The sequence below is a fragment of the Dendrobates tinctorius genome, unplaced genomic scaffold, assembly GCF_039654945.1.
Source record: "Dendrobates tinctorius isolate UK_male_01 unplaced genomic scaffold, ASM3965494v1 ptg000043l, whole genome shotgun sequence".
NCBI lineage: Eukaryota > Metazoa > Chordata > Amphibia > Anura > Dendrobatidae > Dendrobates > Dendrobates tinctorius.
Genome location: NW_027361711.1, coordinates 8,766,733 through 8,781,211, shown reverse-complemented (window position 1 = coordinate 8,781,211; position 14,479 = coordinate 8,766,733). Strand labels below are relative to the sequence as shown.

Genomic DNA, 14,479 nt, shown 5'->3' with positions numbered 1-14,479 from the left:
CTAATTCAGAGTTAAACATACCTGGCTGAGATGATACAGTCAGTGTCTGATACGTGTTGCACATAGAATTGGCAGCATGCATAAGCTCTCAGGTACACTTTAAAGAATTATTATTATTATTATCATCGTTTTGTTGTTATTTATCATCAAATAATTGCATCTTGAGCAATATAATGTCTTAAAGAAAGCTTTATATCTTATACCTAAGTTTTATCATGCTGAATGGCCACACATGCAAGGTTTTCAATTGCCTATTAAAGGAGGTAGAAGATAGCAAACACTTTTGTTTTGTAGACAATCTACATGGAATCTTATCTTGATTAACAGAAATTTATTGTTGGCTAAACATTATTTCCACTTTGATGGTCTAAACCAGAATGGGCAGCTTTTTTGTTTTTATTTTGCATAAGTTGAATATGATTGGTTCCTTCAATAATAACCCTCGAGTGCTGATCTATAAATTTGTCTCAGAGTCACACTAGATCATAGGCTTGTCTTACCAATTCTCTGGACTGAACTAGACAAAATTTCCATTTCCATGGAGAAGGTTAGTCATTATTAGGACACATATTCTTAGGAACAGATTACGCTAAGTTCCTGTCCTGTTCTTGTTTTCATATATTTCATGTATATCAACACAATAATACCCCCTGTTGGTAATTAACTACTGATCATTTTACAACAATTCAAGTCATATTCTTAGTGACAGACATCCTTTAGCTTTCACTATACTTATGCAAAGAAAGAACTGTAGGCCTTAAATGTTTTTTTATATCAATTGATTATATAACAGACCTTAAAATTAAAACTTGATCCACTGTTATAATCTGGAACCATTCCATTTAAATATTGCTGCCAGAGATTGACAGCAGCATCTAAATGGTTAACAGTAGCGATTGGAGCTCAGCTCTGCTTGCTGCTGTTAGAAACAGATGCTGGTTTTCCTATGCATTTATGGTATTATCGTTCAATTTTTCATTATACAATAATGTATTACTTCTAGTTTCACATAGGTTAGAATTATTAATTACTCAGCTATCTTTATATGCTAAGTCTATCAGTTCTTTTTTCACAAAGCCAAATAAATTCTGTATATTCCCTTTCCATATAGGCAAATTTGGAGATTTGTATATTTTTTAACATATGCTGTGCTTCAAGTTGGTAACATAAACAGAATAAATTTATGCACTGGGGTGACCTGGCTCTTCCTTCTCTGGTGTACTTAGGCTCTTGCAAAATATGGGCCTCAAAAACCATGCACAAGGCAATCTAATTTAGAGATGTTTTAAAATCCATCTAAATTAAAGGTTTTATATATTTGTTATTTATACCTTTTTTTCTAATATTTTCTGCACTAAACAATTATATAACTTACTCTATATTAATTATTAAATGGGACCTGTCACCTATGAAAGCGATATTAATCTGCAGATATAGGGCTAATCTGCTAATAAATAGCGTTACAATGCTGAATTTCCACCTTACTGAAAATTAACTAATTCCGTCCTGGAAGCCATTGGTTTTCAGTCATAGGGGTGGGAACAGAGCGGCTACAATCACTGCTCACTATACTCTGAGCAGTGGCTATAAGCGTGCCCCAACACTTTGACAGCTCGGTCTTTACAGTGGTGCAGTGTAGTCAATGAAAGTTGATATTCGCACAACAGCCGCTCACGGTATAGTGAGTCATGGTGTGAGTGTGTGACTGTAACTTCTTGGTACATATGACTGGTTCAATTAATGAACTAGATAATTCACAAAATATTGTGCACATTTATGTTTTAGGTTTGCAGTTTCTGTTAAAGTTGTGATTGCATCAGAGATCTTAGCCTTTCCTGTCTAGTGTGCAGAATTAGTTACATAACCCTATTCCCATTTTTTTCCATAGATCCTCTGTTGTTTTATTTTGGATAATTTGTCTATTTGACTTTTTAAATGGTAAAGTCTTAAATGATAATGCCTTGAAATTATAATGATTACACTAATGACAATGTTCTTTAGATATGGAAGCTGGATACTAGATTTGCATAGGTTACACTGGTATACAGTGATTGTTGTGCCAGCGATGCCTGTACGGTTTTATATTAAGTTTATGACTTTGGTTTGCCAGATTGGTTCTAGTTTCTGAGATATTTAATAGATAATTACAGTACAATTCTGGCTTCTAAAAGTCGCTTTTATAGCATTGTAAGCTTACAAATTGAAATACAAAATAATTATATGGGATCTTTTATGACTAAAGAATGACTGATCCTTGCCCTCTAAACTAAAGCTGCCCCAATAACCTCCACCTTCCAAAATCTCTCTTTAACTGTATTTATCTCCTTCTACTCAGTAATGACAGACACTGTGGCTTGGATGAAATGGCCACAGAAGCCTTAATTAAATAACATTAGCATTCTCAATAAAATATTAATGAACATATTAATTAATCTGAATATGAGGAAACGGTCTTTGGAAGTAACCACATCAAAAAAGTCCTGTCACCATCAGCTAATCCTCTTTGACATCAACGGCAATGTGCTGATTCAGGGGTCCTCCTGCTGAATGGTGACCCATACATTTTTCCTCTGAGACCTTAGCCTAGTAATGACTCTGAGTATCCCTTACCATCTGTCAAAGGAGGGAGATCACTCTTCCAAAACAGGCTCCCCAGCCTACCTTTTACCTTACCACCACTTAGCTTTCCAAATACCCGATCCCGCCATGACATGCATGAATAAAACGTCATCAATGTATGACTCTCCACACCCTGACTGCCTTTTCCAGGCTCTCCCTTAAACCCAGGGCCTATATATCGATACCTATAAGCGACAAAAGTGCCCCCAAAAATGGACCTATAAATCCTGATGCCTTATCAAAATGGCCCCATTCCTACAAGGAAAGCAGGATACATCTCAATTTTTTTTTGCCCGAGCCATATTCAAAGGTAAGTGGAGTGGCCATGTTTCCATGCAAGCAGGGCAACAATGTCGTTTTCATCCACGTGACTCAGCAAAATATCTGGAGGCCTGTCTAAATTAGCATGGGAATAAAATTCAGGCATAAATATGGTCCATAACATATCACTGACCCCGATTCACCAAACCGTCACCTCTTCTCTAGGGAGTCCAAACTGGCAATCATCTGACCTGACATTCACCCTTAACACTCCCCATAACACAAAAGAGGGGCTACAAACCAAACCAGCAGTGGTCAATCTGAAAAAAGAGCAGAATAAGTTCAAAATGTCAACGCTAGAATACTAAGAAACAAAGTCTGAACTTTTTTTTCATAACATGTTTGAACACACATACAAACGGAATAGCTTGTACTCCCAATGTCCAATTCAATTCACCATGTCAGGGGTCAAACCTCATCTAGATGATTCAGTGGCCATCCCTACTCTGAATGAATGCTGCCTAAAATTTAACCTGCCTTCCCCATTACACATCAAACATTTCTTGAAAATGGATATCAACTGAAATTGCGACAATGTCAAACCATTCTCATGAACTAATAGAGACCATGGGTTAACCCTTTTCATATAAGATATTGGGCATTCATGTAGTCCTTCTACTGCTCGTAACTCAATTTTGCGGCCTCTAACCCATAATCTGTCTTGGACTTTCTTAAAAAACAATGAACTATCCCTTCCTCCCAAAGCACTTCCCTGTACTGCAGGCCGCTTTGACTATACCCACTGTTACTTACCAACTCACTAATTTTAAAGATCCCAAAAAATGCTAATGTAGACGCCAAACAAAACAATACAAATTCTTATCCTGACGAACAAACTTTTCTCAGTACCATCAAAAGTTTTCCTAATGACTCAAAAAAGACCGGCTTTCACTAGTCCCTAACCACCTGGCCTTTCCTTTAACCCTTAAGTGACTGTGTGACCACAAAGTCCTTAGTAATATCCTTCTTTCTGGTTAATTTAAACAAGAATGCTAAGGTAGATATGTGATCATTAAAAACAGATACCGATATTCTGTACTTACTTGCCTGACCTATCCTATGCAACAGCAACCCCACTCTTCATCCGACCGACAAACCCTTCTCTGCCTTCAATCGCTGCCATCATTTCCACCCTGCCATATACTTAGCCCACGAGCCCAGATCCACTGACTCCTTGACAAATCTCAATGCTGCTCCAATACTAGGTACAATAGTTCTTAAGGCCACAAGGTTCCTTGCTGCTCTGAGCCAGGTGCTAGCTGTCAAAACTGATCCCACTGAAAACAAATGAGAGCATCCGCTAAGGAATTAATGGCCCCGGGCACATAGGATGCACGCAACCATATATTAATCTCCAGACAGCGTAACACCAAATGCCGCATTAGACTCACCACCAGGGGAGATTGAACTTACAGATTGTCAATACAATGCACAACAGCCATGTTGTCACATGAAAACCTAACTTTCTTATTCCTCAGACACTCCCCAGATCTCAACTGCAACCACTATAGGGATCAGTTTCAAGATGGTCAAGTTCCTTGTCAATCAATTTTGTTTCCAAGCCTAGGGCCATTATCCTGTGCACCATTTTCTCTGAATTATGTACAGAAACCATGTGATCCCGCCGTTACCAACTCCAAATCAACATTGGAAATCACATTGTCCATCCAACCTGAATGACCATTGTAATCCCTTAAAAATTTGTAAATCAGATTTCTGGCCAACATTCAAGCACATAAAATGCATTGGACAGCTTTTTACTAAAAATATTTGTCTCATCGGTAATACCCTGCAGGTAAAATTCAACTTGCCTAACTACAATTGTAACTGGTGCAAACCGATCTATTTAGACCTAAGAGCCTCCTGAATACAAACCCATAAATCATCTAGCATGTCCATTTCAAGACTGCACTCCATCAACATGGAGTCCAATTCAATATCCAAAAAACTTAGAACCATCGTCGGGCCAACAGTTTTATTCAGGGCCAGAGGTATACCGCAATCCCTAGCAACCTGCTCCACTATCCGCAACAGTATAAGACACACCGAAGACAGAGTTGGAACAATGCATAGAAAGTCATCCAAATAATGATTGACCGATTCTAAACCTGACTTCTGTTTCACAACCCATTCTATGGATGAACTAAATTTCTCAAAATATACGCAAATAAGATAGAACATCCCAACAGTCAACATAACATTTTTCTTCCCAAAAGCAGCCCAACAAGCAAAAAATTTCCTGGTGAACTGGTGATAAATGAAACGCAGATTCAACATCGGTTTTGGAAAACAAGGCTCCTCTACCAAACCGTCTGATCTATTTAATCGCCCTATCGAAAGTGGTGTATGATGCCGAAACAAAATTAGAGTTAATACCATCATTCACCGACGACCCTTCTGGGTATGACAAGTGATGAATTATTTGGAACTTATTGGTCTCCTTTTTTGGCACCAATCCTAAATAAATGATATGTGGTGAAATTAGGATAGGGAATAATTAATTTAATTTATCTTTATGGGAAACTGGCTGAAGAGCCTGGCATTGCCCACGCATAGTAACTAACTGCTGTCCCGTGCTCTCCCTCCGCAGCCCGGCTCTCCACTCGCCATCCCGCTCTCTCCCTCTGAAGACCAGCTCTCCACCTGCCGTCGCACATTCTCCCTCAGCAGCCCCACTCTCCATCCACCAACCCGCTCTTTCCCTTTGCAGCCCCTGTCTCAACTGGCTGTCCCGCTCTCTCCCTCAGCAGCCTCGCTTTCGCTCCACAGCCCAGCTCCCCATCCACCGTCACACTCTCTCCTTCCACAGCCCCACTCTCCAATCACCATCCCACATTCTTCCTCCACAGCCCCACTCTCCACTGGCCGTCACGCTCTCTCCCTCCACAGCCATGCTCTCCACTCGCCATCCCACTCTCTCCCTTCTCAGCCCGTCTCCACTGGCTGTCCCGCTTTCTCCCTCAGCAGCCCAGCTCTCCACCCGCATCCCGCTCTCTCCCTTAACATCCCCGCTCTCCATCTGCAATCACGCTCTCTCCTTCCAAAGCCCCGCTCTCCACCCGCGGTCCTGCTCTCTCTCCACAGCCCCACTCTCCATCCATGTCTCACTCTCTCCCTCTGCAGCTCTGCTCTCCATGTGCCATCCCGCTCTATCTATATATATATATATATATATATATATATATATATATATATAAGAGAATTGGGATCCAGCAAAAAGATGAAAGTTCACCAGAATATAAAATCTTCTTCTTTATTTATCCATTAAATCATGTAAAAAATATATGAGGAACGCCAAACAATTGGTAACATTCCAGCAAGGAATATATACACACACACACACACACACATCTTCAGGTGCACAGGCCTCCATGCAATTATCCCAAGAGCCAAAATTCACATATGAAAAAACTGAAGGCAGCACTCCTTTTCAAAGAGTAAAAAATGTGGTTTTATTTCAGACCCACATGGCTGGCGACGTTTCAACTCATGTAGAGCCTCTGTGTAGGGAAGGTGGATGGACGGACAGACCTGTCTGCAGTGGGAAGGCAGAGTTGTGGAGTATTGTGGGTGGACTGTTGTGGTGAAAGAGGGGAAACAGCTGGAGATAGGAAGGAAGGGTGTAGATTTGAAGTTTGACCATTAGAGGGCAGTGGAGAGTTGTAGGTTAGGACTGAACATCAGCCATTTGCTAAGAAAACCATTGAGTCACGGGGGCGGGGTTACCTGAGCAGAAGGTGATAAGAGGCAGATGGAAGGTTCTGGAAAGGTCAGTCAGCGACTGGAGCCCAGGAGACAGGAACTATGCTGAGCAGAAAGGACTAAGGCAAGGCTCCGGAGAGGACTGACAGCTTAGATAGGTCATGGGGGGTGGCCCAGACAGGAGAGGCCGCAGACAGAGACAGACTGGGGTACCATAACAAGAACGGACTCGGACTGGTAAGCCGCTGTGGTGGTAAGCTTCGGGCAGCCACAGTGGAAGAACCGCGAGGGACGTTAAGTAACTAAAGGAAGAGAGTGAAGGTACCTGGGCCTGTGTGCGGAGTCGAGCAGCTGCTGTGTGAAGCTGCGGGGATAGTCAAGCAGCTGCTGTGGGAAGCAGCAGAGATAGTCAAGCAGCTGCTGTGTGAAGCCGCTAATCAAGCAGCTGTTGTGTGAAGCAGCGGGGCCTGTCGAGCAGCTGTTGTGTAGAGCTGTGGAGCGTATTGTACAGCTGCTGTGTGGAGCTGTGGGTCATGGAAGATTATGATCAATAAAGAAGACCCGTTGGACATAATCCTGTCTCTGTCTCGAGTCTGTCTGCGGCCAGTAACGGACCACCCCCCTGTTGGTTGCCCCCTGCCTACATTTGGCGTAGTCGGCAGGATCTTCACCGCAAATACAACATCTTCAGCGGCAAGCCTGCCTTGAAGATTCAAAGGGCCCAAGCTGAACGGGTTGAAGATCTTTTCCTGTGGATTACAAACTGGACTGTGAATTGCTGGATTTCTGCAGGTGGATCTGGAGCAAAAAAGGCCTTGTTAAAAATGGCTGTGGCAATTTGGCGCCAAAAAGAAGCACAGGAGTTTGCAGCCACCTTGGACTACCAGGAACAGCTGCTAGAGGAGCTGTTGCTGACCATCCATGCGGAGTCATCGGGCCTGGAGGCTGGCCCTGCTGGACGGCGGGGTGAAGAACATCGGCTGCTGGAGGAACTGCGGGATGGACTGTCTGGAGCCGCAGTGTCGGGGAAGGTGAGCATTACTCCAGCTCAACCGGTGGCACCGCAGGCAGATTCCGTCCCCATGCCACGTGTACAAGACACCGGCCCCCGGCCGCCCCGCCTGACCATCCGTTCCTCAACGACCCCGGCCCTGGATTACTTTGCGGCTCCTGTCAGCGATCCTGAGCCGCCCCGCCCGGCGGCACCTCGTTCTGTGTCGCCGGCGTGGAACCGACCTGTGGCTGCCCCTGCCGTGCTCCATCTTCCGGCGGCGGCCTATCCATCGGGGCCTGCCGCCATTTCGGCCCCGCCTCAGACCGCCGCGGCCTACTCACCGGCATCCGCGGCCGCCGCTGCTCCATCCGAGGTCCCTGCTGCGGCCTTCTTACCGGAGCTTGCGGCCGCCTTGATCCCTGCTGTGGTCTGCTCCGCGGCCTACCCGCCGATGCCTGTGGCCGCCTCTGTCCTGTCCGTGACTCTGGGTACGGCCTGCTCCCCAATGTCCACGGCCGCCTCTGCCCCATTCTTGATCCCAACTGCGGCCTGCCCACTGGACTCTGCGGCCTACACCGGACCCTCCGCCTGGGTTGCGGAGATTATTGAACAGAAGGAGACCAATGAGTGGAAGGTGTGGGCACTGCTAAAAGAGAAGGGAGAGGCAGCCATGACTAGCCCTCAATCATATGGGCGGCTTGTACATACTAACACCGCAAAAGGCTACGGACTGGTAAACCGCTGTGGTGATAAGCTTAGGGCAGCCACAGTGGAAGAACCGCGAGGGACGTTAAGTAACTAAAGGAAGAGAGTGAAGGTACCTGGGCCTGTGTGCGGAGTCGAGCAGCTGCTGTGTGAAGCTGCGGGGATAGCAAAGCAGCTGCTGTGTGAAGCCGCTAATCGAGCAGCTGTTGTGTGAAGCTGCGGGGCCTGTCGAGCAGCTGTTGTGCTGAGCTGTGGAGCGTATTGTACAGCTGCTGTGTGGAGCTGTGGGTCGTGGAAGATTACGATCAATAAAGAAGACCTGTTGGACATAATCCTGTCTCTGTCTCGAGTCTGTCTGCGGCCAGTAATGGACCACCCCCCTGTCGGTTGCCCCCTACCTACATTTGCTTGAGTCGAAACGTCGCCAACCATGTGGGTCTGAAATAAAACCACAATTTTTACTCTTTGAAAAGGAGTGCTGCCTTCAGCATTATATTATATATATATATATATATATATATATATATATGTATATATTTATATAAAAAAGTTCTTCCATGGGAGTCTGGCAGCATCTCAGCATCTTTCAGTGTACCTATGTACCTTTGGTGTGTTGATTCTGAAGAAGTTTAGAAAGCTTCGTAAACATATGATTATTAGACTGTTTGTTATGGTACTGATGGTTTATTTTACAATTGCCTTTCATTTATCTCCAGTAGATCACACTTTAGATAAGACAATCTTTGAAGTATGTAGACTTCGGAAATACTGGTATTTCTAGCAATATAAACACAGTTTACACTAAACACGTGACAACAAGCCCTTAAACTGTGCTCAGTTCTGGACATAAACCTCAGTAGAAAAGTTGCCAAATAATAGGCGAATAATGTGTGCTGCCCAATATTTTCTTTTGCAATTTTATCCAGTGAACTGTTTAGTATGAACTGAAATCACACAGAAAATGCTATGTTTTGATTCTTAAATAAGGAAACGCCTAAAGAATAGAGTTGAGCGAAACGGGTCGAACAATTTCAAAAGTCACCGACTTTTGGCAAAGTCGGGTTTCATGAAACGAAACCCGACCTAGGATGAGGTCGGCCACGAGGTCGGCCACGAGGTAGGCGACTTACGCGCCAAAGTCGCGTTTCAAAAGTTTGTTTAGCGCTCTTTTTCAGCCAATCAGGATCCACGGACACTGTGGGCAACGTGATGACATAGGCAGGGGTCACCACCATCTTTCAGAAGGGCATGCAAGTGATTGGCTTGCTTTGGTGGGTGTCACAGGGGTTATAAAAGGGCGTGCACGCCGACCCCCATCTTACTTCTGCCGATCTTAGCATAGGGAGAGGTTGCTGATTCTGTAGGCAGGGAAGAAGAAAAAAAAACTGCTTCTGCTGCTAGCGATTTTGCCTGTGCAACACACCAGTCACTGTGTGTGCAGTGCAAGGGGAGGCTATATTGTGGTGGATCAGCGGTGTTGGTTGTTAGGCTGCCTTCTAAGGATTCCTGACAGCTGCATTGCTGTTTCCCCACTGCTCTGCAAACTGCTTTTTTAAAAGCAATCCCAATTTTTTTTTTTGTCCTGCTGAGGTACTGAGCGTGCATTTATTCACACCATACAGCGGTGTACGCTCCTCACACAGTACCGTGTAACGGCTGTTATCACAGCCACAGTGAAGCTATCTGTGTGTCACTGTGGAAGGATAAGTGGAGGACTTGTTCCGTTCTTACAGACCTACACTCTAGGGAGATTCCTATTCTGCCCAATTCTACAATTCACTTTTTTCACACCTATGCCATCGAGCCTGTGACATAGCGCTCTGATATTCAGTGGGCCTTACACAATCCAAAAGTGTCCAGTGTCCACAAGTGTCTGCAGAAATTCAAAATCTCCCTTATCCTGTAGTCACTTTTTTCACACCTGTGCCATCGAGCCTGTGACATAGCGCTCTGATATTCAGTGGGCCTCACACAATCCAAAAGTGTCCAGTGTCCACAAGTGTCTGCAGAAATTCAAAATCTCCCTTATCCTGTAGTCACTTTTTTCACACCTGCTGCATCGAGCCTGTGACATAGCGCTCTGATATTCAGTGGGCCTCACACAATCCAAATGTCCAGTGTCCACAAGTGTCTGCAGAAATTCAAAATCTCCCTTATCCTGTAGTCACTTTTTTCACACCTGTGCCATCGAGCCTGTGACATAGCGCTCTGATATTCAGTGGGCCTCACACAATCCAAAAGTGTCCAGTGTCCACAAGTGTCTGCAGAAATTCAAAATCTCCCTTATCCTGTAGTCACTTTTTTCACACCTGTGCCATCGAGCCTGTGACATAGCGCTCTGATATTCAGTGAGCCTCACACAATCCAAAAGTGTCCAGTGTCCACAAGTGTCTGCAGAAATTCAAAATCTCCCTTATCTTGTAGTCACTTTTTTCACACCTGTGCCATCGAGCCTGTGACATAGCGCTCTGATATTCAGTGGGCCTCACACAATCCAAAAGTGTCCAGTGTCCACAAGTGTCTGCAGAAATTCAAAATCTCCCTTATCCTGTAGTCACTTTTTTCACACCTGTGCCATCGAGCCTGTGACATAGCGCTCTGATATTCAGTGAGCCTCACACAATCCAAAAGTGTCCAGTGTCCACAAGTGTCTGCAGAAATTCAAAATCTCCCTTATCCTGTAGTCACTTTTTTCACACCTGTGCCATCGAGCCTGTGACATAGCGCTCTGATATTCAGTGAGCCTCACACAATCCAAAAGTGTCCAGTGTCCACAAGTGTCTGCAGAAATTCAAAATCTCCCTTATCCTGTAGTCACTTTTTTCACACCTGTGCCATCGAGCCTGTGACATAGCGCTCTGATATTCAGTGGGCCTCACACAATCCAAAAGTGTCCAGTGTCCACAAGTGTCTGCAGAAATTCAAAATCTCCCTTATCCTGTAGTCACTTTTTTCACACCTGTGCCATCGAGCCTGTGACATAGCGCTCTGATATTCAGTGAGCCTCACACAATCCAAAAGTGTCCAGTGTCCACAAGTGTCTGCAGAAATTCAAAATCTCCCTTATCCTGTAGTCACTTTTTTCACACCTGTGCCATCGAGCTTGTGACATAGCGCTCTGATATTCAGTGGGCCTTACACAATCCAAAAGTGTCCAGTGTCCACAAGTGTCTGCAGAAATTCAAAATCTCCCTTATCCTGTAGTCACTTTTTTCACACCTGTGCCATCGAGCCTGTGACATAGCGCTCTGATATTCAGTGGGCCTCACACAATCCAAAAGTGTCCAGTGTCCACAAGTGTCTGCAGAAATTCAAAATCTCCCTTATCCTGTAGTCACTTTTTTCACACCTGTGCCATCGAGCCTGTGACATAGCGCTCTGATATTCAGTGGGCCTCACACAATCCAAAAGTGTCCACAAGAGTCTGCAGAAATTCAAAATCTCCCTTATCCTGTAGTCACTTTTTTCACACCTGCTGCATCGAGCCTGTGACATAGCGCTCTGATATTCAGTGGGCCTCACACAATCCAAGTGTCCAGTGTCCACAAGTGTCTGCAGAAATTCAAAATCTCCCTTATCCTGTAGTCACTTTTTTCACACCTGTGCCATCGAGCCTGTGACATAGCGCTCTGATATTCAGTGGGCCTCACACAATCCAAAAGTGTCCAGTGTCCACAAGTGTGTGCAGAAATTCAAAATCACCCTTATCCTGTAGTCACTTTTTTCACATCTGTGCCATCGAGCCTGTGACATAGCGCTCTGATATTCAGTGGGCCTCACACAATCCAAAAGTGTCCAGTGTCCACAAGTGTCTGCAGAAATTCAAAATCTCCCTTATCCTGTAGTCACTTTTTTCACACCTGTGCCATCGAGCCTGTGACATAGCGCTCTGATATTCAGTGGGCCTCACACAATCCAAATGTCCAGTGTCCACAAGTGTCTGCAGAAATTCAAAATCTCCCTTATCCTGTAGTCACTTTTTTCACACCTGTGCCATCGAGCCTGTGACATAGCGCTCTGATATTCAGTGGGCCTCACACAATCCAAAAGTGTCCAGTGTCCACAAGTGTCTGCAGAAATTCAAAATCACCCTTATCCTGTAGTCACTTTTTTCACACCTGTGCCATCGAGCCTGTGACATAGCGCTCTGATATTCAGTGGGCCTCACACAATCCAAAAGTGTCCAGTGTCCACAAGTGTCTGCAGAAATTCAAAATCTCCCTTATCCTGTAGTCACTTTTTTCACACCTGCTGCATCGAGCCTGTGACATAGCGCTCTGATATTCAGTGGGCCTCACACAATCCAAATGTCCAGTGTCCACAAGTGTCTGCAGAAATTCAAAATCTCCCTTATCCTGTAGTCACTTTTTTCACACCTGTGCCATCGAGCCTGTGACATAGCGCTCTGATATTCAGTGGGCCTCACACAATCCAAAAGTGTCCAGTGTCCACAAGTGTCTGCAGAAATTCAAAATCTCCCTTATCCTGTAGTCACTTTTTTCACACCTGTGCCATCGAGCCTGTGACATAGCGCTCTGATATTCAGTGGGCCTTACACAATCCAAAAGTGTCCAGTGTCCACAAGTGTCTGCAGAAATTCAAAATCTCCCTTATCCTGTAGTCACTTTTTTCACACCTGCTGCATCGAGCCTGTGACATAGCGCTCTGATATTCAGTGGGCCTCACACAATCCAAAAGTGTCCAGTGTCCACAAGTGTCTGCAGAAATTCAAAATCTCCCTTATCCTGTAGTCACTTTTTTCACACCTGTGCCATCGAGCCTGTGACATAGCGCTCTGATATTCAGTGGGCCTCACACAATCCAAAAGTGTCCACAAGAGTCTGCAGAAATTCAAAATCTCCCTTATCCTGTAGTCACTTTTTTCACACCTGCTGCATCGAGCCTGTGACATAGCGCTCTGATATTCAGTGGGCCTCACACAATCCAAGTGTCCAGTGTCCACAAGTGTCTGCAGAAATTCAAAATCTCCCTTATCCTGTAGTCACTTTATTCACACCTGTGCCATCGAGCCTGTGACATAGCGCTCTGATATTCAGTGGGCCTCACACAATCCAAAAGTGTCCAGTATCCACAAGTGTGTGCAGAAATTCAAAATCACCCTTATCCTGTAGTCACTTTTTTCACATCTGTGCCATCGAGCCTGTGACATAGCGCTCTGATATTCAGTGGGCCTCACACAATCCAAAAGTGTCCAGTGTCCACAAGTGTCTGCAGAAATTCAAAATCTCCCTTATCCTGTAGTCACTTTTTTCACACCTGTGCCATCGAGCCTGTGACATAGCGCTCTGATATTCAGTGGGCCTCACACAATCCAAAAGTGTCCAGTGTCCACAAGTGTCTGCAGAAATTCAAAATCTCCCTTATCCTGTAGTCACTTTATTCACACCTGTGCCATCGAGCCTGTGACATAGCGCTCTGATATTCAGTGGGCCTCACACAATCCAAAAGTGTCCAGTATCCACAAGTGTGTGCAGAAATTCAAAATCTCCCTTATCCTGTAGTCACTTTTTTCACACCTGTGCCATCGAGCCTGTGACATAGCGCTCTGATATTCAGTGGGCCTCACACAATCCAAGTGTCCAGTGTCCACAAGTGTCTGCAGAAAATCTAAATCTCCCTTATCCTGAAGTCACTTTTTTCACACCTGTGCCATCGAGCCTGTGACATAGCGCTCTGATATTCAGTGGGCCTCACACAATCCAAAAGTGTCCAGTGTCCACAAGTGTCTGCAGAAATTCAAAATCTCCCTTATCCTGTAGTCACTTTTTTCACACCTGTGCCATCGAGCCTGTGACATAGCGCTCTGATATTCAGTGGGCCTCACACAATCCAAGTGTCCAGTGTCCACAAGTGTCTGCAGAAAATCTAAATCTCCCTTATCCTGTAGTCACTTTTTTCACACCTGTGCCATCGAGCCTGTGACATAGCGCTCTGATATTCAGTGGGCCTCACACAATCCAAAAGTGTCCAGTGTCCACAAGTGTCCGCAGAAATTCAAAATCTCCCTTATCCTGTAGTCACTTTTTTCACACCTGTGCCATCGAGCCTGTGACATAGCGCTCTGATATTCAGTGGGCCTCACACAATCCAAGTGTCCAGTGTCCACAAGTGTCTGCA

General features: G+C 44.8%; 1 protein-coding gene across 1 annotated transcript in view; it reads left to right on the top strand.

Moving 5' to 3' along the window:
* Nucleotides 1-501: 501 nt before the first annotated feature.
* LOC141088938 (sulfate transporter-like) overlaps nt 502-14,479 on the top strand; it is a 31,046-nt gene continuing 17,068 nt past the window's right edge. The window contains exon 1 of the mRNA XM_073575182.1: nt 502-547. Coding sequence (XP_073431283.1) covers nt 539-547 — 9 coding nt within the window. The 5' untranslated portion in view covers nt 502-538. The remainder of the gene's footprint in view (nt 548-14,479) is intronic.